Source organism: Ambystoma mexicanum, chromosome 6q, assembly GCF_040938575.1.
Source record: "Ambystoma mexicanum isolate Mex_15411 chromosome 6q, UKY_AmexF1_1, whole genome shotgun sequence".
NCBI classification, from domain to species: Eukaryota; Metazoa; Chordata; class Amphibia; order Caudata; family Ambystomatidae; genus Ambystoma; species Ambystoma mexicanum.
In genome coordinates this window covers 78,916,299-78,942,890 of record NC_090937.1, presented here as the reverse complement: position 1 = coordinate 78,942,890, position 26,592 = coordinate 78,916,299, and the positions used below count along the sequence as shown (strand labels likewise).

The 26,592-nt window shown below is 55.0% G+C and overlaps 1 protein-coding gene across 2 annotated transcripts in view; it reads right to left on the bottom strand.

The window, feature by feature from the left end:
• STAP1 (signal transducing adaptor family member 1) overlaps positions 1-26,592 on the bottom strand; it is a 618,379-nt gene that overhangs the window by 226,965 nt on the left and 364,822 nt on the right. For both annotated transcript variants that reach the window (XM_069630495.1, XM_069630496.1), the window contains exon 6: positions 25,933-26,061. In XM_069630495.1, the coding sequence (XP_069486596.1) occupies positions 25,933-26,061 (129 nt within the window). The remainder of the gene's footprint in view (positions 1-25,932; positions 26,062-26,592) is intronic.

Sequence of the window (26,592 nt, the reverse complement as noted above, 5' to 3'; positions counted from 1 at the left end):
CAACAGGTAAGTCGTCTTAACATGGAGAATTAGCTTTCCTTATTCCCTTCTCTCTCTCACCTTTTGTTCTGGTTTTTTCCTCCCTAGGCGCTGGGGCGTGACTGCGAATCCGGATGATCGCTGCTGAACATGGAGGCGCCCTGTAAAGGTGAGTGGAATGCGGCACTGCAGCGATCGACGCGATGAGCTTTTAAATAAAAGTCTTCCCTTTCAGGATTGTCGGCAAGATGTCTCCGGGATGCAGATTTAGCAGATAAGGACTTTTCCTTCTTCTGTTCTCTTCTTCTCTTCCTTTGCAGGTGATCCAGTATGCTGGCAGGCGTGGCAGAAGTTAGGATGCAGGAGCAGACACGGTGAGCGTCCAGCTGCTAGATGCAGAACAATGCAAAGCATGTGTGGCTGTTCGGGTGGGGTTTAAATAGCCTTGGAAGAAGTTCCAGGTATGTATCCTTCCTCCAATCAGGTATGTATCATTCCCCGACCATGCCCGGATGGTAAATTAGTCCCACAGGTAAAGTAGTTCCTTTCAGGCCTCAAGGAGGCCGGGATCCTGCGGCATGGTCTGCATCAGGTAAGTGCACCCAAGCACTTCCATAATGAGCCTGGCACCTATGGCGCCAGGACTGATGTCTTTTATGAGCCTGGCGCCATAGGCGCCAGGACACTGTCCAAAGGGCCCCTATATGGGGTTGCTGGGTCCTTCCTTGGGGACTGGATGTCCGCTTTCAGGGACGCAGGGCTTGAACCGGCTCCCCAGGAGTTGGCATCATGACAGCCGGCTAAAGCCTGCCAGTCGCTGGTTGGATGGAAGAAAACACTCAGCAACCAATGGGAGTGCTGCACAGGGAGAGGTAGTTCAGCCAGCCTGCCTGCCTACACAACAAAGAAAACCATGGCGGCCATCTTTGAAGGGCAAAAAATGAAAGGGGTGCTTGTGTGCATGCAAGCTTAGTTAAAAATGTATTGGAAATTAAGTGTTGCATGTGTGCACACAAGCTCAGTTGTGGATGTGCTGAAACATGTGGTGTTGCAGATGCATGTGCTGTGTGTATGTGCTTGGGAAAGAGAGGGTTTGTGTTGCGTGTGCGCTTGAGAGAGAGAGGAGGTGTGTTGTGCATTCCTATTGCCTGTGTGGTATCTGCATCCCTGCTTGAAGTGAAGAGTGAAGTGATATGAGTGGAGGAGAGAGAATGTGGGTCCCATGTAGAATGTACTGTCCCTCCTAGTGGCCGCTGGTGAATTGTTTAATTGAAGAGGCGTAAATATTTACCACAAATATGCATGAGTGACACACCATAGCAAGGTAGCCCAAGGCAACAAAACGTTTTGAATAATGGGTTCAAATGATGCATTATACAGCAGACTATCTGTGAAAAATTGGTAAAATGCCAGACAGTCTGCAATTTATTTTGTAGGGTAATGCATGAATAAATCCAATCGATTCAAGTCGCCAACCGCACACAGGAGCATTTCCTAATGCATTTTCATGATGCCTTTCCCCATAAAATATGTCAGTATAAAATAAAATGCTCATGCTATCTGCACCTATACCTGCCAGTATTCCCATACTCATGTTTACATTGTACATAATTTCAGTAGTGATACTTTAAGAAAAAATGTATAAACTGGCCCTGCCGATGTATGCCAGTACCTGCACATAACATATTCCTGTTGGCTTTGCCATTAAAAATGCTATGCTACAATAAGAAAACATGTCCTGCACGTAATAACACTTATGTTTGCTTTATCATAGATCCCCAGTAAATATTCCATGCCACAGTAAGCCATGGCTGGGGTGGCTGCATCAACATGCCAGGCTAGCCACGTAATAACAAGTATCATGCTTACTTTATCGTATATGCCCTGTAAATAATGTCTTGCCATGGTAATAAATGGCTAGACTGTCTGCACCAAAATACCAGTTTAGCTATGCAACACTTAACATGCTTGATTTATCATACGTGCCCAGTAAAATAAGACATACCACAGAAACAAATGACTAGACTAGCTTTAGTAAAATGGCAATCTAGCCACGTAATAATAAATGAAAACGCAACCAGACTGGCTGCAGAAATACAGTCTATATAAGCCAGGTAACACGACTTACCATTCAAACAACAGTGTTGTTACATGGCCAGACTAGACTGCATTGCTGAATGGGATTTGTTTTTAATGTAGATTATGGTTAAAGCAAACATGATTTTATGTTTTAACAGTGATGCCTTGTAAAAAAAATGTACCTCATTAACCCACATCCTCAAATCATTTGGGGGACCAGGGGTAGCGGGAGCCCACAAATCAAAGGCCAGCTCACTGTGCTGGTGAGTAGACCTCTTGATTTATTCTCAAATCTAAGGCTTGTTCACCAACACAGTGAGCGCTGCTCAGCCTGCTCTTGAGCGGACCTTTGATCGAATGATTTAACGCAGAGACCCGCTCACCGGCGGATCTCTGCTTTGATTAATTAATTAAACAAGTCCCGCTTACCAGCACAGGGAGCACCATTCACTGTGCAGGTGGGCGGGCCGTTGATTTAATGCATTAAAGAGACCCACTCACCGCCAAAAGACCCCTTGCACATTCAAAACTGCAGTAGACCAGCCTGCATTCCAAATGAGATATGCAAGTCTGAGGAAGCAAAACACCCCAACCTTGCATGATCCATTGGACATGCGTGCAGCGTTACGAAGAAGAAGCCAGTGCAGTAATGCTCCATCAGCTGCTTGTTGCAGCTGACGGAACACTCAGTGTTTTTAATGAGCTTGCTTTGCGGCAACTCATCAAAAATGGGTGGGTCGACACACCACTGCCCATTATGGACAAGCAACCCCTGGCCCTACTGTTCCTGCAAGGCAGTTGGAAGGAGGTAGCCTTGGTGGTGGGCACTGGGGGGTCCTGCTCTGTAATATACTTGACATGTCTTATAACTAAGTAATGTAATTTAAAGGAGAACCTACCTGTGTTGTCTAGAGAAGCCACATTACACCATTATGGTTAGTGCTTTATTAAATGCCAAAAAACAGGCCAAGCCTAAAATTAGACCTCTTAGGTGATCAAGTATTTGTTGTGAAGAAGCTGGGAGGGAAAAGGCAAGCCCCGCCATTGCAGGAATTGCAAGAGGATGAAGATGGAGGCAGTGAAAAGTAACACATTGGGGCAACTGATTAGAAGGAATGGGGAAGCAGAATAGAGAAAGGGTTGTGATTCCTGGATGATTGAATGCAATTAATACATAAGCCAGAATTAAACAGGAATGCAATTGAGAGGAGGAGGAGGAGGAGGGAACGTCGGACTCATGGCTGTCCCCCAATGCCAGATGCACCAGAAAAGCTATGTTCCCTGCTCTGACAAAAAAGAACAGCACTAGGTTTTAATGGTAAATTGAGGTGCCTTAAGTGAAAATCGTGGTCTTCGCATGCTGAATTGAAAATCACCAGAGAAAACCTACAGCTTTAGCCGCACATGTGCGGCTCCCCGACAATTGTGGGCTGGATTCCCACAAGAATCTGTTTTTGGGAATGGCCACACCTGATACCTTGGCAGAAGATTGCCTAGAAATTTGCATCAATGATCAGATGGGCAAGTTTTCTCTAGTTCTATGCAAATGTGAGTGCTACCAAAAGGAAATTCACAACCACCACATGCAAAAAAGGTGGGAAGTAACACTGGCTTTTTACTAGTAGCACATCAACTTACAGAACTTGGAGGAAAAAAAACGTATGTCCTGCTGCTTTAGCCCAAAGGACTATAGACCGTTTTGTTAGAAACAAATTAGGGTCAACAATCTAAACAGAAATTATTAGAATTGCATGTGCCAGAGAAACACACCTCATGTATGTGCATGTGTAAATGTCAGATGATTTTCCTTGTAGGTGTAGCCATTTGTCCAGCAGAACTATTGAGCTCTTTTCAGATACTGTCCAAAACCTCAGCTAGCCTTGTCACAAGGAGTGGACGTAAGGATCATTTATAAAAAATAAAAAAAAACTCTCAGGAGCTCATGATCTCAAAAATTGTCATTGGGCACTGGGGGGCCATTAAGTTAGCACTGCAACGTAAACGGCTTCCTGTTGTAAATGTTTGTCATTTGCACAGCACAGTGCGAAATTGCAGGGCAAAAGGCACACCGGTTTAATTTCAATTGGGAAAACTGCTTACTGTGGCAAGCAGTGTTCACCATTACAATTAAACCCTGCCCAACATGCAAGCATGTCCGGCAGAGTTCAATTGTCATTTTGGTTGGTGCCTGCCATGTGAGCATGGCAGGAAGCGTGTACAATGGATCCCTAGAGGGCACGCCTGCTTTATGCTGTTGCTAAAAGCTGGCAGACCCCATAGGGATCTTCAGCATTTGCGCCGGCATGAAAATTCATGCCGACGCAAATGCTGGAGCATTTGTATCGCAGAGAGGAAGGTAGGCGGTGGAAACGCAACTTGTGTTCCGCCCCTCCTCTCCACCATACAAATGTTTGAAAAGGAGCCGTAACATGAATGATGTGAAAGACGTCTCAAAGGCTTTTTTGTCATTCATTTACTTTGCATGCTCATTGAACGTAAACTGCACACTGCTTAAAACTATGTCAAATATATCATTGACGTCACAACACTCTTGGTAGATTTAAATTCATTTTTATATCAAAAACCATTTAGTAGAAATAATAATCGCAAAAACCATTTAGTAGAAATAATAATCGCCAAAGCTCACATCCATAGCAATCAAGTCAATTCTGAGCAATGTCAATTTTGCAATAAAAAAAATTAAAAAACCCTTGTAGCCAAAAGGCACCCTATCACCAATTCAACACCTAAATGCAAGGATTCCATTCTGTGCCCTATGCGTTTCGGGACTAAGTCTCATCTTCAGGGGGTAATCGCTGCTAAATTCCAAGAAAAATCCAAAAGATACACACTTATTAGGAGGTAGAGACAGGAAACTACTTTCATGCAAGTGCATAGAAACATCGCCAATATTGGCTACTGATCACAAAGCTTATATACCTTAAAACTCACATAATTTCAAGTTAGCTCAGTTTTCAACAATGTCTTCTACTTCAGATGTGAACCATATTGTGCAGACCACAAGATCTTACAGGATGTGTCAAACAGTATTCAGTCAGCTGACTAAAACACCAAAGGACGCTGTTTTCAGAAATATCTCTACAATTTTGAAATGTGGTTTTTAGTTTTTAGGCCACTTGCGCAGTAACTCCTATTTGGTTGAGTCTTGACCATTGATGATCTCATTGGGGTTTTCCGTTACCACTTTGTGCCCTACAATAATACTTCTAAAATGAACATTGTGTCTGCAGACATGCATTTATCTCAGCAGCCATAGTAACGTCCATAGTAAACAGTCATCTGTTGGCAATGGTTCTATGTCTCATAGTCCTATATTAGAATATCCCGGGAATAATAACCTTGCTTGACAATGAAGCATTAAAAATGAAGCAGTAAACATAACTCATTTTACACTGAAAGTCATGTAAACAGTACAAATAAAGACATTTTAAATGAAGAAAGTAAAAATAACTAAATATAATATTTTTCTTTTAGTTCTAAATAATGAAATACTGTACGAATATATTTGCTCCTATTAAAAGAGTCGGTTGATTTAGCAGTAGCAGGACAACCTCACCCTACCAATTCCAGATAAATCCTTCCTTACGTTATTTGCACTACCTATTTCCAGCCGTCAGCGTATATTTTTCAAATGGAGGGAAGCAAGCTCTAAGCACCACCCTAACCTTCTTCTGTCCTACTCACTTGCACCAAAGCATCCTCTTCCCAAGATGGGGCCAGATTATCCAACATGTGTACCAGTGCTAAAATATGAGCAAACGTTTAGTTAATACAGAATTCAGCTTTTGTCACAATCCATATCATCCCAACACGTTTGCAATAGGGCAAACATGAATTAGGCTGGTTTTTCTTCAATGTTTGCTATAGAATAAAAATAAATATGTTTACTACATTTCAATGTGGTAAACATAATATAAAACAGAGTGCTTAATTTTTGGCCAAGTGAAAACATTTTTAGATAAAAACAGATTGAGGTAAAACCTGGAAAGCAGCCAAATTGGTGCTAACTTAATTTGCTTAATTTTTTTTGCTCCCGGGCAAAGTTACATCATTTGGCGCTAGAAGCATTGTTTTACTTTTGTTTTGATCTATTTCATGTTTTTATTAAGTGAAATACTAAGCTTGGGATATTTTTTCTTTCTTCCTTTTTACCTTAGTTATTTTCACTGAAATACATGTTTACATTTTCATTTTCAGTAGTCTTCATTTATTATTTGTACCATGTCTCACATGTCGTATTTTTCACCCTATCAAAGGATGAACACCTTATATATGAGACTCAAAGTCGAATAAAAAATAAAAAAAACCTGAGCAGGATATATTATATGAAATTAGAACAACAAACAATATGTGACAAACAATTGATTCCAACTGATTAAAAAATGATCAAGACAAAACAGAAAAAACAAAAGAGCATTATCGGCAAGACTACTATTAGATATAATAATCAAATAATCAAAACACAGAAGAAAATCTGCATGAACATCAAATAAACAGGTGCACAAGTATTTCATACAAATCGTTTTTCACGGTTGGGCACGAAATTAATTTGCATATTTATATACACATAGTTCATTATTACTGGGTACACCAATGTGTCTACGTCAACCCATGCACTTGAGTTTCAGCTCTCCAGGTAGTATTAAGTTAGTCCACCTCAGCCTTCATCAGGATGGAAGATGGTTTTTACATAAGAAAACGCGCTTGTGTTTTGTATAGTTGTCTTTTTGGATCTGGTGTGTAATACAGTTTACACACGAAGCTGCACTCTTGTATTAATGGAGGAATAGATGTCTTTAAAAAGAAAACACATATTGCAGATTCGTTAGTAATAGGGACCTATGCCCGTGCAGGATCTGAGAAGCATATGAACTCCTCCTGGGAGTTCCTTCATGTATTTACTGTGTGAGATTATTCATAACACCAAAGTCTATAGAATCTGTGATGCGTCTTCAGAGATGCTTTAAAAGGACTCTAAGCATAGAAATGCTGGGAACAGGGATTTAAAGTTAGCACAATGAATGCCAGTGACCACAGGCATTTCTCACGCTACTCATTTATGTACAAAGCCTTTTCATTGGCTGCTGTATGTTACATTTTCAGATGCTTCGTTTGCATTGTCTTCATTCTTCTTTACCTCCTTTTATCCAACATCTCTATTTACCATTTGCTTACGTACCAACCTAGCTTTTGTATTGAGTAGATATGTTTTCTGTGCTGCAGAGACACACATTGAGAACATACAGGGGGTAATTCATAGAATTCAGCGCACAAGTGGCGCACGCGGCTGGCGCACAGTGTGCGCGTGCGAATCCCTGCGCCAGCCGCGTGCGCCAAAACCCATTTGCGCGCACAGCGTATTCATGGATTCCAGCTACCAAAACCAGCCGTGGCGCAGCGACCCTGCAGCAGCGCCAGTTACGCCCCCAAGAACACCTCTCGCGCAGGGAAAAGCCATCAAAATCCCCAATCCAGCGCAAAGGGCTGCGCTAACCCTGTACCAGCACGGCAAGCGGGCTACGTGTATCACTGGGGTGCGCGGGAAGTACCTCACGTCATTTCAGCTGGGTACATGCATTTCAGGGGTGCGCAGGAAGTTTCACACGCGATTCCATCAGGGTACGTGTATTCCAGGGGTGCGCGGGAATTTCCACACGCGAATGTCCAGGCTACGTGTATTTCGGGGTGCGCGGGAAGTTTCACATGCGATATCAGCAGGGTACGTGTATTCCAGGGGTGCGCGGGAATTTCCACACGCGAATGTCCAGGCTACGTGTATTTCAGGGGTGCGCGGGAAGTTCCACACACGATTTCAGCAGGGTACGTGTATTACAGGGGTGCGCTTGAAGTTCCACACGCGAATGTCCAGGCTATGTGTATTTCGGCGTGCGCGGGAAGTTTCACACGCGATAACAGCAGGGTACGTGTATTCCAGGGGTGCGCGGGAATTTCCACATGCAAATGTCCAGGCTAAGTGTATTTCGGGGTGCGCGGGAAGTTTCACACGCGATATCAGCAGGGTACGTGTATTCCAGGGGTGCGCAGGAATTTCCACACGCGAATGTCCAGGCTACGTGTATTTCGGGGTGCGCGGGAAGTTTCACACGCGATACCAGCAGGGTACGTGTATTCCAGGGGTGCGCGGGAATTTCCACACGCTAATGTCCAGGCTACGTGTATTTCGGGGTGCGCGGGAAGTTCCACACGCGATTTCAGCAGGGTACGTGTATTCCAGGGTGCGCCTGAACTTCCACACGCGATTTCAGCAGGGTACGTGTATTACAGGGGTGCGCTTGATCTTCCACACGCGATTCCATCAGGGTACGTGTACATCAGGGGTGCGCAGGAATTTTCACACGTGAAATCAGCAGGGTACGTGTATATCAGGGGTGCGCGGGAAGTTCGACACGCGAATGTCCTGGCTACGTGTATTTCAGGGTGCGCGGAAAGTTTCACACGCGATATCAGCAGGGTATGTGTATTCCAGGGGTGCGCGGGAATTTCCACACGCGAATGTCCAGGCTACGTGTATTTCGGGGTGTGCGGGAAGTTTCATACGCGATATCAGCAGGGTACGTGTATTCCAGGGGTGCGCGGGAATTTCCACACGCGAACCTCCAGGCTACGTGTATTTCGGGGTGCGCGGGAAGTTCCACACGCAATTTCAGCAGGGTACGTGTATTCCAGAGGTGCGCCTGAACTTCCACATGCGATTTCAGCAGGGTACGTGTATTACAGGGGTGCGCTTGATCTTACACACGCGATTCCATCAGGGTACGTGTACATCAGGGGTGCGCAGGAATTTTCACACGCGATATCAGCAGGGTACGTGTATTCCAGGGGTGCGTGGGAAGTCACACACGCGAAGTCAGCAGGGTACTTGTATTCCAGGGGTGCCTGGGAAGTCACACACGCAATATCAGCAGGGTACGTATATTCCAGGGGTGCGTGGGAAGTCACACACGCGAAGTCAGCAGGGTACGTGTATTCCAGGGGTGCGTGGGAAGTCACACACGCGAAGTCAGCAGGGTACTTGTATTCCAGGGGTGCCTGGGAAGTCACACACGCAATATCAGCAGGGTACGTATATTCCAGGGGTGCGTGGGAAGTCACACACGCGAAGTCAGCAGGGTACGTGTATATCAGGGGTGCGCGGGAAGTTCCACACGCGAATGTCCTGGCTACGTGTATTTCGGGGTGCGTGGAAAGTTTCACACGCGATATCAGCAGGGTACGTGTATTCCAGGGGTGCGTGGGAAGTCACACACGCAAAGTCAGCAGGGTACGTGCATGTCAGGGGTGCGCGGAAAGTATCACACGCGATTCCATCAGGGTACGTGTATTACAGGGGTGCGCGGGGAGCACCACACATGAATTGCACGTGTGGGTCCTCCCAGGTGTTCCCTCTCCACCCTCCACGGCCCCTGCAGGTGGCTCACACCACAGGGGCCTACCCTGCACATGTCCTGCAGGCACCCCATCCACCATGACCATGCCCCCCAGCCAACCCACATGTCAACTTGCACAACTGCCCACCAACTCATGTCCCCACCACCCCCACCCCCCAGCAGTGCAGGGGCACCCTCCACCAGGCCCCCACCCATGTCTCCCACCATCCCCACCCCCCAGCAGTGCAGGGGCACCCTCCACCAGGCCCCCACCCATGTCTCCCACCACACCCACCCCCCAGCACTGTGGGGCACCTGCCAGCAGGCCACCACCCATGTCCAACTCATGTTCCCCACCACCCCCACCCCCCAGCAGTGCAGGGGCAGCCTTCACCAAGCCCCCACCCATGTCTCCCACCACATCCACCCCCCAGCACTGTGGGGCACCTGCCAGCAGGCCCCCACCCATGTCCACCTCATGTTCCCCACCACCCCCCAGCGCTGTGGGGCACCTGCCAGCAGGCCCCCACCCATGTCTCCCACCACCTCCACCCCCCAGCAGTGCAGGGGCACCCTCCACCAGGCCCCCACCCATGTCTCCCACCACACCCACCCCCCAGCACTGTGGGGCACCTGCCAGCAGGCCCCCACCCATGTCCAACTCATGTTCCCCACCACCCCCACCCCCCAGCACTGTGGGGCACCTGCCAGCAGGCCCCCACCCATGTCCAACTCATGTTCCCCACCACCCCCACCCCCCAGCACTGTGGGGCACCTGCCAGCAGGCCCCCATCCATGTCCAACTCATGTTCCCCACCACCCCCACCCCCCAGCAGTGCAGGGGCAGCCTCCACCAGGCCCCCACCCATGTCTCCCACCACACGCACCCCCCAGCAGTGCAGGGGCACCCTCCACCAGGCCCCCACCCATGTCTCCCACCACACCCACCCCCCACCAGTGCAGGGGCACCCTCCACCAGGCCCCCACCCATGTCTCCCACCACCCCCACCCCCCAGCAGTGCAGGGGCACCCTCCACCAGGCCCCCACCCATGTCTCCCACCACCCCCACCCCCCAGCAGTGCAGGGGCACCCTCCACCAGGCCCCCACCCATGTCTCCCACCACCCCCACCCCTCAGCAGTGCAGGGGCACCCTCCACCAGGCCTCCACCCATGTCTCCCACCACCCCCACCTCCCAGCACTGTGGGGCACCTGCCAGCAGGCCCCCACCCATGTCTCCCACCACCCCCACCCCCCAGCAGTGCAGGGGCCCCCTCCACCAGGCCCCCACCCATGTCTCCCACCACCCCCCAGCAGTGCAGGGGCACCCTCCACCAGGCCCCCACCCATGTCTCCCACCACCCCCACCCCCCAGCAGTGCAGGGGCACCCTCCACCAGGCCCCCACCCATGTCTCCCTCCACCCCCACCCCCCAGCAGTGCAGGGGCACCCTCCACCAGGCCCCCACCCATGTCTCCCACCGCCCCCACCCCCCAGCAGTGCAGGGGCACCCTCCACCAGGCCCCCACCCATGTCCAACTCATGTCTTGTCTCCCACCACCCCCACCCCCCAGCACTGTGGGGCACCTGCCAGCAGGCCCCCACCCATGTCCAACTCATGTTCCCCACCACCCCCACCCCCCAGCACTGTGGGGGCACCTGCCAGCAGGCCCCCACCCATGTCCAACTCATGTTCCCCACCACCCCCACCCCCCAGCACTGTGGGGCACCTGCCAGCAGGCCCCCACCCATGTCCAACTCATGTTCCCCACCACCCCCACCCCTCAGCACTGTGGGGCACCTGCCAGCAGGCCCCCACCCATGTCTCCCACCACCCCCACCCCCCAGCAGTGCAGGGGCAGCCTCCACCAGGCCCCCACCCATGTCTCCCACCACACCCACCCCCCAGCAGTGCAGGGGCATCCTCCACCCGGCCCTCACCCATGTCTCCCACTACCCCCACCCCCCAGCACCGTGGGGCACCTGCCAGCAGGCCCCCACCCATGTCCAACTCATGTTCCCCACCATCCCCACCCCCAGCACTGTGGGGCACCTGCCAGCAGGCCCCAACTCATGTTCCCCAGCCAACATGTCATCACAATCTAGATCCCTGGTCCCTATGGTCAGCCTACAAATGCAAAACACCCACCCGAGTATTGCATCCACCCACTCAGAAATGGCAATTTTATGACAGAACACCAATTGCAAGTTTCGAAACAAACACATGTCCCTCACATACACCCAATAGGTGTCAGTGAATCTCAAAACCCATATCATGATATGCATGAAACCAATGAGATGATACTACACATTGAAGTTCGATAAAAAAATATGTATTAAAGGAAACATAAATAGATTCAAAAATAAAGAAACAGAAATGGGAATGTACAGAAATGAAAAGAAGCATGTCCGTGAAAAAAAGCAAAACCAACAATCATAATCCAAAGTAATGGTGTCCAAAGTCACTGTCCACAAAAGAAAATCCAATGGGAAATAATAATTGAAAGCCATTGCTCCATGGGTAAATTGTGAAAGAAAAATAAAATCCAACAGTGAACTATGTACAGACGAACAAGCCAGGGTCCATTATCCCAACAAAAGAAATGAAACCTATCTAACAACACTAACTAATAAAATGAACTATATACAAAAATGTGGCCAATGTCCAAAAGGTCCAAAATAAATAAAAAAACAAAGGAAACCTAACACTACCTACATAACTATGTACAAGGGCAGCGGGCTAGTCTGACGGCTCACTTTTGGATGTCCCGGGCCAGGGCATCATCGAACTCCTGCTCAATGTCCCGGAGGCGGTCCTCCTCCATGGCCCCGAGGGTCCGCAAGGCCGTCGACGTGTCCACCTCCAACCCCCTGCGTATTGCTTCGAGGCACTCGGCCCGCCTCAGGGGCCTCCGCATGGAGTTCTCCGCCCTGACCATTGTGAGCCGTGCCTCTTCCACCCGCTGCCGCTCCGCATCTATGGCGTGGCCCAACTGCTGCCACACGGAAGACACTCTCTGTCCTGGGTCCCCCTGCCCTCCGGCCGATGCCTGCCCCTCCGATGTTGAAGGCCCCGAGCCTTCATGGCTCCCACCACGTTGCTGCTGCTGCTGTGCCTCTGCCCGTGCACTGCCTCCTGCTGCCTGCACATCCTCCGCCGGCTGGGGTGCAGTCGTTGATGTGGCCACCCCTGCTGGACGTCCGACTCCCGACTGTGGCAGGGATGCCTCCTCCACCAGCCTGGCCGCACCGTCAGAGGCAGCTCCACAGGGCACCCAGGTGACTGATGGGTGGGAAGATGGCACGGAGGACGACTGGCGCGCAGGGGGTTCAGTTGAGGAGGGGGTCGTAGCAAGCCCCATCAAACAGAGGAATCTGGCCTGGGTGACCTGTCCCACCAGGCTGACGTGGTCAACGAGCCATTCGAGATGACGTGCAGTCTCCTCATGAAAAGACTGCAGGTCACCTCGCATGGCCCGTTGACGCAACGCCACACCAGTCAGTACAGGCTCAACCCGGACCCGGATAGCCACGTCCGCAGGCAGAGGAAGGCCAGTTGTCGTTTGCTCATCCCCTGCCTGAAAACGGGTCTGGACGTAGGCATCCCTGCTGATGCAATATGATGCAGGGACAGGATTGCACACAGGCACCTCCGCGGCGGCCTGTGCTGCCTCCTGTCCCTGGTCCTGCACTGCACCACTAGCACCAGTGGGATCCCCACCTCCAGACCCCGTCTCTGTTGCTTGCACAACCTCCTCCTCCACCAAACCCCCCACCAACCTGGATGACTCCGTGCCATCTTCCCCCGTTGGGCCCTGTGGGGTCCCAGCTGCCCCTTCTGCTGCCGAGGAGTCCAACTCCAACCTCCGCCTCTTGGACCTCCCCCCGGCAGCTGCGGCCTGGGACGCGGCACCGGACTCCTCACTCCCCGACGAGATGACAACATGGGAGGGGAGCCGGGCCTTGCGTCTCTGGCTGGCGGTGGGATCCCCTCTGCTGTGCTCCACAGCACCTTCTCCGCCCTCTTCATCAGTTGACGCTGCAGACGGGGAGAAATAGAACACAGGCATCAGGGCACTGTACAATGGACACATACACACATGACAGTTGTACATGAGTGGCATTGGCAAACCTCAGACATGCCATCACAATCCCCAACACACATGTCATATCAACTCGCACACATGAGCCATACCACAGACATATCGCAACTGCCGAGCACCATCCATACACATACAACAGCATGAGCAGCCAAAGCTGAGCCAGACATCACATGCAACACAGGAAGTGCACCACACATGTACACACACCAACAAACTTGCATGCATGTGTGCACCTCTGCCAAGTGTCGCAGTGTTCAGATGGGCATCCATGTCACATCTGCCAATCAGGCTTCCACATCCCGCTGTCACATGCATCCATGTTGCATCACTGTTGCACCCTTGTCAAATACACACAAATGCACATGTACACAGTGCTGATACATGCAGCTGAAAATAACATACATGCGTGACATCACGGACATGTCTACTTACATACACATTCATCCAAACATGTGTGCCCACACAACTGCATTTGGCATGCAAGCCTACACACACAAGCACCATCCATGTCTCACACATTACAGCCCTCGCATGTGTTAGCCCCACAGCCCTGTACACCCCCACCCATACTCGACCCCATACAAACAGATGTGCAACCTGTACACTACTGAAACATCACCACACGCACAGCTCACAATCAGGATGCATGTACACTTACCGCTCGACTCCAGACGGGTCTGCCTCTCAAGGACCTGGACGTGGAGCGCTGGGGATATGCGTTCCAGGACCCTCATCTGCTTTTCTGACAAGTGGCCCCGGCGCCCCTTGGCATCCGCTGCCTTCAAGAGGCGCCGGGCCTTGTTCAGGGTCCTGGACCTGAAGTCCTCCCAGCGCTTCTTGACATGTTGGAAGTCGCGGACTGCCACCCCCTCCGCGTAGATGGCAGTCACGATGTCAGTCCAGATCAGAGTCCGTCCTTCCTTGTCGGCGCGGGAACTTCCGAAGAGGGCATCATACTGCCCCAGGACTTGCTCCACCAGGACACCAACTTCGGTGGCACTGAAGCTGGTGCCCCTCTGCCTCTCTGGCCGGGGGTTGTCAGTGGTGCCAGATGTTGCAGTGCCCGACATGACAACCCCAGAGGCAGGAGTGGGTGGGCAACTGGGTCCTGGGGCTGGGCTGTGGAGCGATGGAATCCCAGTCGGGAGTCTTCGGTTCCAGCAGGGGTGGTCACAGCAACAGCACCCCTGGCTGATGTGCAGGCAGCAAATGGCAGGGCACGTGGGCAGCAGGCAGTCAGGCAGCAGCAGATGGCAGGTGGGAGCGTGCTCGGGGCTCTGGGGGGCAGTAATTCGGCCTTCTGGGCAGGAGCTTGGTCTTCCGTGTGCTTACGCGTGGCCAGCTTGATACGGAGTGAATTGGCAAGTGAAAATCCTGCACGTCTGCGTGTAATTCGAGGAAAGGCCCTTAGCGCGTATGCACGTCAGCACGCATATGCGATTTCATTGGACCAAAGGCCCTTAGCGCGTGAGCGCCTCTGTGATGTGACGCGCGTGGGTGTTTCCCTCATTACATGTGATGACAGAGCACACGTGGTAAAACTGAACGCCCGAGTGTCATCGCGTGTGATCGGAGGGAAGTGAACGTACACGCGATTGGTCTGGGTACGTGTGTTTCGGGGTGCGCGGGAAGTTCCACACGCGATTAGCCTGGGTATGTGTGTTTCGGGGTGCGCGGAAAGTTCCACACACGATTAGCCTGGGTACGTGTGTTCCGGGGTGCGCGGGAACTTTCACACGCGATTGTTGGAAATCCACGTGTTCTGTCATCACGTGTAATGAGGGAAACACCCGCGCGCGTCACATCACAGACGCGCTCATGTGCTAAGGGCCTTTGGTCCAATGAAATCGCATATGCGTGCTGACGTGCATACGCGCTAAGGGCCTTTCCTCGAATTACACGCAGACGTGCAGGATTTTCAGGTGCCAATTCACTCCGTATCAAGCTGGCCACGCGTAAGCACACGGAAGACCACGCTCCTGCCCAAAAGGCCGAATTACTGCCCCCCAGAGCCCCGAGCAGCCTCCCACGAGCCATCTGCTGCTGCCTGCCTGCCTGCCTGCTGCCACTGTGCCCTGCCATTTGGTGCCTGCACATCAGCCATCTGCAGGGGTCCCTTTGCTGTGTCCATCCCTGCTGGAACAGAAGACTCCTGACTGGGATACCATCGCTCCACAGCCCAGCCCCAGGACCCAGTTGCCCACCCACTCCTGCCTCTGGGGTTGCCATGTCGGGCACTGAAACATCTGGCACCACTGGTAACCCCCGGCCGGAGAGGCAGAGGGGCACCAGCTTCACTGCCACCGAAGTTGGTGTCCTGGTGGAGCAAGTCCTGGGGCAGTATGATGCCCTCTTCGGAAGTAAGCGCGCCAACAAGGAAGGACGGACTCGGATCTGGACGGACATCGTGACTGCCATCAATGCGGAGGGGGTGGCAGTCCGCGACTACCAACATGTCAAGAAGCGCTGGGATGACTGCAGGTCCAGGACCCTCTTGAAGGCCCGGCGCCTCGTGGAGGGGGGCCGGGGCCGCATGAGTCCCATCCAGATGAGGGTCCTGGAACGCATAGGCCCAGCGCTCCACGCCCAGATCCTTGAGAGGCAGACCCGTCTGGAGTAGAGCGGTAAGTGGCCAAGCATTGCTGTGTGAGACAGGGCATGTCGCAGTTGTCTGATACTTGCCTGTATGTGTGACATAGGCCATGTATGCATGTGTGTGTGCAGGGACGTCATGCATGTGAGACCAGTAATGTGTGAACCACACGGTTGGTGCATGTGTTCAAATGCAACATGGGTTGCCCTATGCGGAATGGCCACATGAAAGCATGCCAGTCTCTGTTCCTGGACATGGGTGGGGGTGAGGGATGGGTGCTGATGCCATGTACATGTATGCTGTCCATGTCTGTGTGTCTGACCTGTGTGTCTGTGACTTGTGAATGCCAGGGATGCATGACACATGTCTGTCGCAATGTTCAGGTTCACTGATGCAGCCTAGTCATCCTTGTATCCACTGTTTCTGTGGTGTACAAGGCCAGATGGATGTAACTAGGGTGAAGTGTGTGCATGTGATAGGCATGGCCCATGATGCATGTGAGTTCCAAAACAACATTGTATGTTCCAAGAATCCCTTGGACATGTATGCTAATGTCCATAGCATGCGCCATGCCTGTTACCGCATGTGTTTTACCTGCACTGTGCCATGTGTTGTGGAGGGACATGATGGAAGTGATCTTTGACAGTGCCACTCATCTGCTATTGCTTCCTGTCTAGGGGACCATTGTACAGTACCCTGATGCTTGTGTTCTATGTCTCTCTCTACACAGCGCCACGTGAAGAAGAGGGCGGAGACGGCTCTGTGGAGCAAAGCGGCGGGGATGCCCCCACGGCTGCAGCGGAAGGGGTGGGTGAGCCCCCACAGGGGCTTGCAACGGCGGAAGACGGGGTGGAGCCATCCAGGTTGGTGGTTTCCACAGAGGAGGAGGAGGCCGCTACTGAGGCGCACATGGGGCCTGGTGGGGGCATCCATGCTGGTGCAAGTGTTGCAGTCCAGGGGCAGGGGCAGGAGGCAGCACAGGTCCCCGTGGAGGGGCCTGTGCATGTCACTGTCCCTGACACTGTGACTGCACCACCATGCACCAGCAGGGATGCCCCATCCCAGGCCCGTCCGCAGGTAAGGGGATGTCCATGTCATCTGACTCCCCTCCACCTGCGGACGAGGGGACCCCTGGCCGTATGGAGAAGGTCCTGATTGGTGTCGCGTTGCGCACAGGTGCAATTCGTGATGAGGTGCGTGCCTCCCGGGAGGAGCATGCACGTCATCACGGAGAGCACCGTGCCGACGTGGCCCAGTTGGGATCGGCCATGGTCGGGGGTTTCCTACATGTGTCAGCCAATTTGGCGACCCTCTCCTCCTCTGTGGAGACTATGCACCAGTCGTTCTCCATGCCGTCTTCCGGCCCAGATGCCACCAGGGCCCCCTGTGGACCTGCCCCGACCAATGCAGCCGGCTCGGTGGGGATCCCATCCCTGCCACAGTCGGGAGTCGGAGGTCCAGCAGGGGTGGACACACCAGCAACTGGACCCCAGCAGATGGAGGATGTGACGGCATCATCGGGCAGGGCATGTGCACGACGGCGTTGGTGGATTCCATCAGCCTGGATGCCGTCGTGCTGGCACAGGCAGTTGCGTCGGAGGCAGCGGCAGGCTCGACGTGGGAGGCATCATGGCTCGGGGCCATCAACATCAGGGGTGCAGGCATCGGCCGGAGGGCAGGAGAACCCTGGAATGGGAGTAGCTTCCGTGTGGGAGCGGTTGGGCCAGCAGATAGGTGTGGAGCGGCAGCGGGCAGAGGAGGAACGGCTCACAATGGTCAGGGCGGAGAACTCCATGCGGAGGGCGCTGAGGCGGGCTGAGTGCCTCGAGGGTCTTCGCAGGGAGTTGGAGCTGGACACTGCTTTATCCCTGCGAGACCTCAGGGCCAGGGAACATGCCCGCCTCCAAGCCATTGAACAGGAGTTCGATGATGCCCTGGCCCATGACAACATCCAGTGAGCCGTTGGACTAGCCCGCTGCCCATGTAAATAGTTATGTATTTAGTGTTAGGTTTCCTTTATTTTTTTATTTTTTTTGGACATTGGCCACATTTTTGTATATAGTTTATTTAATTAGTTAGTGTTGTTAGATAGGTTTAATTTCTTTGGTTGGGACAATGGACCCTGGCTTGTTCGTCTGTACATAGTTCACTGTTGGATTTTATTTCACTTTCACAATTTACCCATGGAACAATGGCTTTCAATTATTATTTTCTTTTGTGGACAGTGACTTTGGACACCATTACTTTGGATTATGATTTTTGGTTTTGCTTTTTTTCACGGACATGCTTCTTTTCATTTCTGTACATTCCCATTTCTATTTCTTTATTTTTGAATCTATTTATGTTTCCTTTAATACATATTTTTTTTATCGAACTTCAATGTGTAGTATCATCTCATTGGTTTCATGCATATCATGATATGGGTTTTGAGATTCACTGACACCCATTGGGTGTATGTGAGGGACATGTGTTTGTTTCGAAACTTGCAATTGGTGTTCTGTCATGTAATTGCCATTTCAGAGTGGGTGGATGCTATACTCGTGTGGGTGTTTTGCATTTGGAGGCTGACCATAGGGACCAGGGATCTAGATTGTGATGACATGTTGGCTGGGGAACATGAGTTGGGGCCTGCTGGCAGGTGCCCCATAGTGCTGGGGGGTGAGGGTGGTGGGGACATGAGTTGGACATGGGTGGGGGCCTGGTGGAGGGTGCCCCTGCACTGCTGGGGGTGGGGGTGGTGGGAGATATGAGTGGGGGCCTGGTGGAGGGTGCCCCTGCACTGCTGGGGGGTGGGGGTGGTGGGAGACATGGGTGGGGGCCTGGTGGAGGGGGCCCCTGCACTGCTGGGGGGTGGGGATGGTGGGAGACATGGGTGGGGGCCTGGTGGAGGGTGCCCCTGCACTGCTGGGGGGTGGGGGTGGTGGGAGACATGGGTGGGGGCCTGGTGGAGGGTGCCCCTGCACTGCTGGGGGGTGGGGGTGGTGGGAGACATGGGTGGGGGCCTGGTGGAGGGTGCCCCTGCACTGCTGGGGGTTGGGGGTGGTGGGAGACATGGGTGGGGGCCTGTTGGCAGTTGCCCCACAGTGCTGGGGGGTCGGGGTGGTGGGAGACATGGGTGGGGGCCTGGTGGAGGGTGCCCCTGCACTGCTGGGGGGTGGGGGTGGTGGGAGACATGGGTGGGCGCCTGGTGGAGGGTGCCCCTGCACTGCTGGGGGGTGGGGGTGGTGGGAGACATGGGTGGGGGCCTGGTGGAGGGTGCCCCTGCACTGCTGGGGGGTGGGGGTGGTGGAAGACATGGGTGGGGGCCTGCTAGCAGGTGCCCCACAGTGCTGGGGGGTGGGGGTGGAGGGGAACATGAGTTGGACATGGGTGGGGGCCTGCTGGCAGGTGCCCCACAGTGCTGGGGGGTGGGGGTGGTGGGAGACATGAGTTGGACATGGGTGGTGGTGGTGGGAGACATGGGTGGGGGCCTGGTGGAGGGTGCCCCTGCACTGCTGGGGGGTGGGGGTGGTGGGAGACATGGGTGGGGGCCTGGTGGAGGGTGCCCCTGCACTGCTGGGGGGTGGGGGTGGTGGGAGACATGAGTGGGGGCCTGGTGGATGGTGCCCCTGCACTGCTGGCGGGTGGGGGTGGTGGGAGACATGGGTGGGGGCCTGCTGGAAGGTGCCCCACAGTGCTGGGGGGTGGGGGTGGTGGGAGACATGGGTGGGGGCCTGGTGGAGGGTGCCCCTGCACTGCTGGGGGTGGGGGTGGTGGGAGACATGGGTGGGGGCCTGGTGGAGGGAGCCCCTGCACTGCTGGGGGGTGGGGGTGGTGGGAGACATGGGTGGGGGCCTGGTGGAGGGTGCCCCTGCACTGCTGGGTGGTGGGGGTGGTGGGGAACATGAGTTGGACATGGGTGGGGGCCTGCTGGCAGGTGCCCCACAGTGCTGGGGGGGGGGCGGTGGCGAAAATGAGTTGGACATGGGTGGGGGCCTGCTGGCAGGTGCCCCACAGTGCTGGGGGGTGGGGGTGGTGGGAGACATGAGTTGGACATGGGTGGGGGCCTGGTGGAGGGTGCTCCTGCACAGCTGGGGGGTGGGGGTGGTGGGAGACATGGGTGGGGGCCTGGTGGAGGGTGCCCCTGCACTGCTGGGGGGTGGGGGTGGTGGGAGACATGGGTGGGGGCCTGGTGGATGGTGCCCCTGCACTGCTGGGGGGTGGGGGTGGTGGGAGACATGGGTGGGGGCCTGCTGGCAGGTGCCCCACAGTGCTGGGGGGTGGAGGTGGTGGGAGACATGGGTGGGGGCCTGGTGGAGGGTGCCCCTGCACTGCTGGGGGGTGGGGGTGGTGGGAGACATGGGTGGGGGCCTGGTGGAGGGTGCCCCTGCACTGCTGGGGGGTGGGGGTGGTGGGAGACATGGGTGGGGGCCTGCTGGCAGGTGCCCCACAGTGCTGGGGGGTGGGGGTGGGGGGAGACATGCGTGGGGGCCTGGTGGAGGGTGCCCCTGCACTGCTGGGGGGTGAGGGTGGTGGGAGACATGGGTGGGGGCCTGGTGGAGGGTGCCCCTGCACTGCTGGGGGGTGGGGGTGGTGGGAGACATGGGTGGGGGCCTGGTGGAGGGTGCCCCTGCACTGCTGGGGGGTGGGGGTGGTGGGAGACATGGGTGGGGGCCTGCTGGCAGGTGCCCCACAGTGCTGGAGGTGGGGGTGGTGGGGAACATGAGCTGGACATGGGTGGGGGCCTGCTGGCAGGTGCCCCACAATGCTGGGGGTGGGGGTGGTGGGAGATATGAGTTGGACAGGTGGGGGGGCCTGGTGGAGGGGGCCCCTGCACTGCTGGGGGATGGGGGTGTTGGGAGACATGGGTGGGGGCCTGGTGGAGGGTGCCCCTGCACTGCTGGGGGGTGGGGGTGGTGGGAGACATGGGTGGGGGCCTGGTGGAGGGTGCCCCACAGTGGTGGGAGACATGGGTGGGGGCCTTGTGAAGGGTGCCCCTGCACTGCTGGGGGGTGGGGGTGGTGGGAGACATGGGTGGGGGCCTGGTGGAGGGTGCCCCTGCACTGCTGGGGGGTGGGGGTGGTGGGAGACATGGGTGGGGGCCTGCTGGCAGGTGCCCCACATTGCTGGGGGGTGGGGGTGGTGGGGAACATGAGTTGGACATGGGTGGGGGCCTGCTGGCAGGTGCCCCACAGTGCTGGGGGGTGGGGAACATGAGTTGGACATGGGTGGGGGCCTGCTGGCAGGTGCCCCACAGTGCTGGGGGGTGGGGGTGGTGGGAGACATGAGTTGGACATGGGTGGGGGCCTGGTGGAGGGTGCCCATGCACTGCTGGGGGGTGGGGGTGGTGGGGAACATGAGTTGGACATGGGTGGGGGCCTGCTGGCAGGTGCCCCACAGTGCTGGGGGGTGGGGGTTGTGGGGAAAATGCGTTGGACATGGGTGGGGGCCTGCTGGCAGGTGCCCCACAGTGCTGGGGGGTGGGGGTGGTGGGAGACATGAGTTGGACATGGGTGGGGGCGTGGTGGAGGGTGCCCCTGCACTGCTGGGGGGTGGGGGTGGTGGGAGACATGGGTGGGGGCCTGGTGGAGGGTGCCCCTGCACTGCTGGGGGGTGGGGTGGTGGGAGACATGGGTGGGGGCCTGGTGGATGGTGCCCCTGCACTGCTGGGGGGTGGGGGTGGTGGGAGACATGGGTGGGGGCCTGCTGGCAGGTGCCCCACAGTGCTGGGGGGTGGGGGTGGTGGGAGACATGGGTGGGGGCCTGGTGGAGGGTGCCCCTGCACTGGTGGGGGGTGGGGGTGGTGGGTGACATGGGTGGGGGCCTGGTGGAGGGTGCCCCTGCACTGCTGGGGGGTGGGGGTGGTGGGAGACATGGGTGGGGGCCTGCTGGCAGGTGCCCCACAGTGCTGGGGGGTGGGGGTGGGGGGAGACATGGGTGGGGGCCTGGTGGAGGGTGCCCCTGCATCGCTGGGGGGTGGGGGTGGTGGGAGACATGGGTGGGGGCCTGGTGGAGGGTGCCCCTGCACTGCTGGGGGGTGGGGGTGGTGGGAGACATGGGTGGGGGCCTGGTGGAGGGTGCCCCTGCACTGCTGGGGGGTGGGGGTGGTGGGAGACATGGGTGGGGGCCTGCTGGCAGGTGCCCCACAGTGCTGGGGGTGGGGGTGGTGGGGAACATGAGTTGGACATAGGTGGGGGCCTGCTGGCAGGTGCCCCACAGTGCTGGGGGGTGGGGGTGGTGGGAGATATGAGTTGGACATGTGTGGGGGCCTGGTGGAGGGTGCCCCTGCACTGCTGGGGGATGGGGGTGGTGGGAGACATGGGTGGGGGCCTGGTGGAGGGTGCCCCTGCACTGCTGGGGGGTGGGGGTGGTGGGAGACATGGGTGGGGGCCTGGTGGAGGGTGCCCCACAGTGCTGGGGGGTGGGGGTGGTGGGAGACATGGGTGGGGGCCTGGTGGAGGGTGCCCCTGCACTGCTGGGGGTGGGGGTGGTGGGAGACATGGGTGGGGGCCTGGTGGAGGGTGCCCCTGCACTGCTGGGGGCTGGGGGTGGTGGGAGACATGGGTGGGGGCCTGCTGGCAGGTGCCCCACATTGCTGGGGGGTGGGGGTGGTGGGGAACATGAGTTGGACATGGGTGGGGGCCTCTGGCAGGTGCCCCACAGTGCTGGGGGGTGGGGATGGTGGGGAACATGAGTTGGACATGGGTGGGGGCCTGCTGGCAGGTGCCCCACAGTGCTGGGGGGTGGGGGTGGTGGGAGACATGAGTTGGACATGGGTGGGGGCCTGGTGGAGGGTGCCCCTGCACTGCTGGGGGGTGGGGGTGGTGGGAGACATGGGTGGGGGCCTGGTGGAGGGTGCCCCTGCACTGCTGGGGGGTGGTGGGAGACATGGGTGGGGGCCTGGTGGAGGGTGCCCCTGCACTGCTGTGGGGTGGGGGTGGTGGGAGACATGGGTGGGGGCCTGCTGGCAGGTGCCCCACAGTGCTGGGGGGTGAGGGTGGTGGGAGACATGGGTGGGGGCCTGGTGGAGGGTGCCCCTGCACTGCTGGGGGGTGGGGGTGGTGGGAGACATGGGTGGGGGCCTGGTGGAGGGTGCCCCTGCACTGCTGGGGGGTGGGGGTGGTGGGAGACATGGGTGGGGGCCTGGTGGATGGTGCCCCTGCACTGCTGGGGGGTGGGGGTGGTGGGAGACATGGGTGGGGGCCTGCTGGCAGGTGCCCCACAGTGCTGGGGGGTGAGGGTGGTGGGAGACATGGGTGGGGGCCTGGTGGAGGGTGCCCCTGCACTGCTGGGGGGTGGGGGTGGTGGGAGACATGGGTTGGGGCCTGGTGGAGGGTGCCCCTGCACTGCTGGGGGGTGGGGGTGGTGGGAGACATGGGTGGGGGCCTGGTGGAGGGTGCCCCTGCACTGCTGGGGGGTCGGGGTGGTGGGAGACATGGGTGGGGGCCTGCTGGCAGGTGCCCCACAGTGCTGGGAGGTGGGGGTGGTGGGGAACATGAGTTGGACATGGGTGGGGCCTGCTGGCAGGTGCCCCACATTCGGGGAATACACGTACCCCGCTCAATCGCGTGTGTAACTTCCCACGCACCCCCGAAATACACGTACCCCGCTCAATCGCGTGTGTAACTTCCTGCGCAACCCCGAAATACACATACCCCGCTCAATAGGGTGTGTAACTTCCCGCGCACCCCGAAATACACGTACCCCGCTCAATCTCGTGTGTAACTTCCCGCGCACCCCCGAAATACACGTACCCCACTCAATCGCATGTGTAACTTCCCGCGCACCCCCGAAATACACGTACCTCGCTCAATCGCGTGTGTAACTTCCCGCGCACCCCCGAAATAAACGTACCCCGCTCAATCGCGTGTGTAACTTCCCGCGCACCCCCGAAATACACGTACCCCGCTCAATCGCGTGTGTAAATTCCCGCGCACCCCCGAAATACATGTGCCCCGCTCAATCGCGTGTGTAACTTCCCGCGCACCCCCGAAATACACGTACCCCGCTCAATCGCGTGTGTAACTTCCCGCGCACCCCCGAAATACACGTGCCCCGCTCGCACAGGCCCAATTGCTGTATCTTGCCACTTTTGTAATGCGCAGGGACGCTACCGCCTGCCTTCGTGTGGCGGACGTGTTTCGTCTTGTGCGTGTCTTTGGCTGTGCGTGGCTTTGCCCTATTCGATTCCATGAATACGTGTGGTTCGAGTGCGTGTGAGCGTTCCGTCTGCTTCCCTGCAGTACATCCACAATTACGCCCTTATTTTCGCATGTTGTTCCCCATTCCGCGCGTTATGCCCCGTGTTCCGCCCACTTTCTGGTGTATGCGCCGAGGTTGTGCGCTTTCACTGTGCACGTCGCGCACGCCTTTCGGGATGTTGCTGTGACGTGTGCGCCATGCACGGGTTTGGCGCACATCCCGAGGAAAACACGCGCAGGGACTTCCATGAATCGCACGCGTGCGCCTGTTTTTTGCGCTTGCGCCTGCTTGCGCAAAGATTTTCGGCGCACATTTGTTCCATGAATCGCCCCCTTAAACTTCCCTTGTCTTACTCTTCTTTAGGAAGTTAGAAGGCTAACCAAAGGGCAAAAGTGGGAAATAAATCAACCCTTCATTCAAAAGCGTTATACAGACTACCGTTAAAACAGAGAGGGCCTCATTACGACCTTGGCGGTACGGAGTGAACGGCGCCGTAAAAGGTGCCGCCGCCGTTTACTCCGTACCGCCGCATTACGAGTTCCCCTCGCGGGACACGGTAAGCACGCCTGGTAAAACGCCAGGCGTGCTTACCGGGTCCCGCAAAGGGAAGAGGGAGCAAACAACGGGCCATCTCGTAATGGCCCATTGTTTGCTCCCTCTCCCATTCCCATTCAGCCCTGTGAGGGCTGAAATGGGAATGGGGAAGGACCGTGTCTGGGTCCTTGGAGGGAGGAATTACCGGGCCTTCCAAACTCGGAATGGCCCGGTAAATCCTCATTCCGAGGACCCCGACACAATTTTGGCGGCAGCCATGCCGCCAATAGCGGTATGGTTACTGCTGAATTCGTAATGAGGGCCAGAGCCTTCTTCAAACCACAGTAGGAAAACCAAAGCACAGTCAATGCAACAAGCCCCAGAGATCACCAGACCAAGTTCACCAGGCACATAGTAAACTTTGTGGTTTAAGGTCAGGAATCCTTTGACACAGTGTATCCACACGAAGCTGCAGACATACAGCTCCTGGGGAGAAAGGACATGTTGACGGGAGGCACAAATCTACATATGCGATGTGATCATACAATGGATGTTTCAGACTAACAAAGAGAAACTTCCTGAGGGAAGTACCCCAAAGGGTATCAGGTAATATTATCCCCATATATATGGTCGCCGTAAATAATATCGCCGGGAAAAGGTTGTGGCGATATTATTTGGGTGACCATATATATGGGGACAGGGGCAAAAAAAAACTTTTTTTTAAAAAAAAATTAAAAAAAAAAAATTTGGGGGTTGCCGGGGTGTCCCCCACATGTTCCATGCAATAATGGCGCCACAAAAAAGGGCAATTTTTCGGCGATATTTTTGTATGGCGAGATTTTTGTGGCAACATTATTACATGGAACCCCCCAAAGGAGTTCTGAATTATCTAGATCTTTATCTGCAGGAGAGATTAAAATCCTAGGGTTATGGCCAATCCATCACAATGTGCATAGTTCAATTTCTGTGGCCCTTTTGCTGGCTTCAATTATACTATGGGCAACTTTAACATGTAGTAATTGAAGTAGAGGAAGGCATCCTAGGTTCAACTTACTCTGTGGGTTGCCTGATGGAGACTGCAAAGTTCTTACTGTCACCCCCAGGCCTCAGAATGAGATTTCCGCTTCTGGGATTTCCCTCGAGAAGGTCTGCTGCTTCTTTCCTTGTAACCTGATGGAAGCACCTATAAGGCAAGAAATACAGGGAAGAAGGAAGAAACAACTTGAGATTCTACACATGTATTATCTAGAATAGTCAGATCAGATTCAACATTGTCATTCAGTGGCCTTCTCTAGAAAATAGCCAGGGCTTGTTATTAGTTTAATCCGTTTTAGAAACTCCTTAGGCACACACTTGCGCATGGATACTAGCATATCTGGAGTAACACCTGTTTGGCAAAAGTGAGCTTTGCTCACTGCTATATCTCACAAAGAGTACTAAATGAAGGAATTGATTTTTTTAAAATCGATTTCTTCAAAGACCAATTTAGAAAGACTGCTACGAGTGGTCATTTAAAATCGAACTGTCAGCCACTGTGAGGCACACGAGGGTGCGCAGGGGCTGACAGGCGCAGCGGGGTGAGAAGAGGGGAGACGTGGGTGCCTGAGGTACGTGTTTATATTTTTGTGAGTTTTTTTCTGTGTCTGGGTGTGTGTCTTTCTGTGTGTGTGTATGTGTGTGTGAGTAATGATTGGGGAGGAGTTGGAGAGAGGGT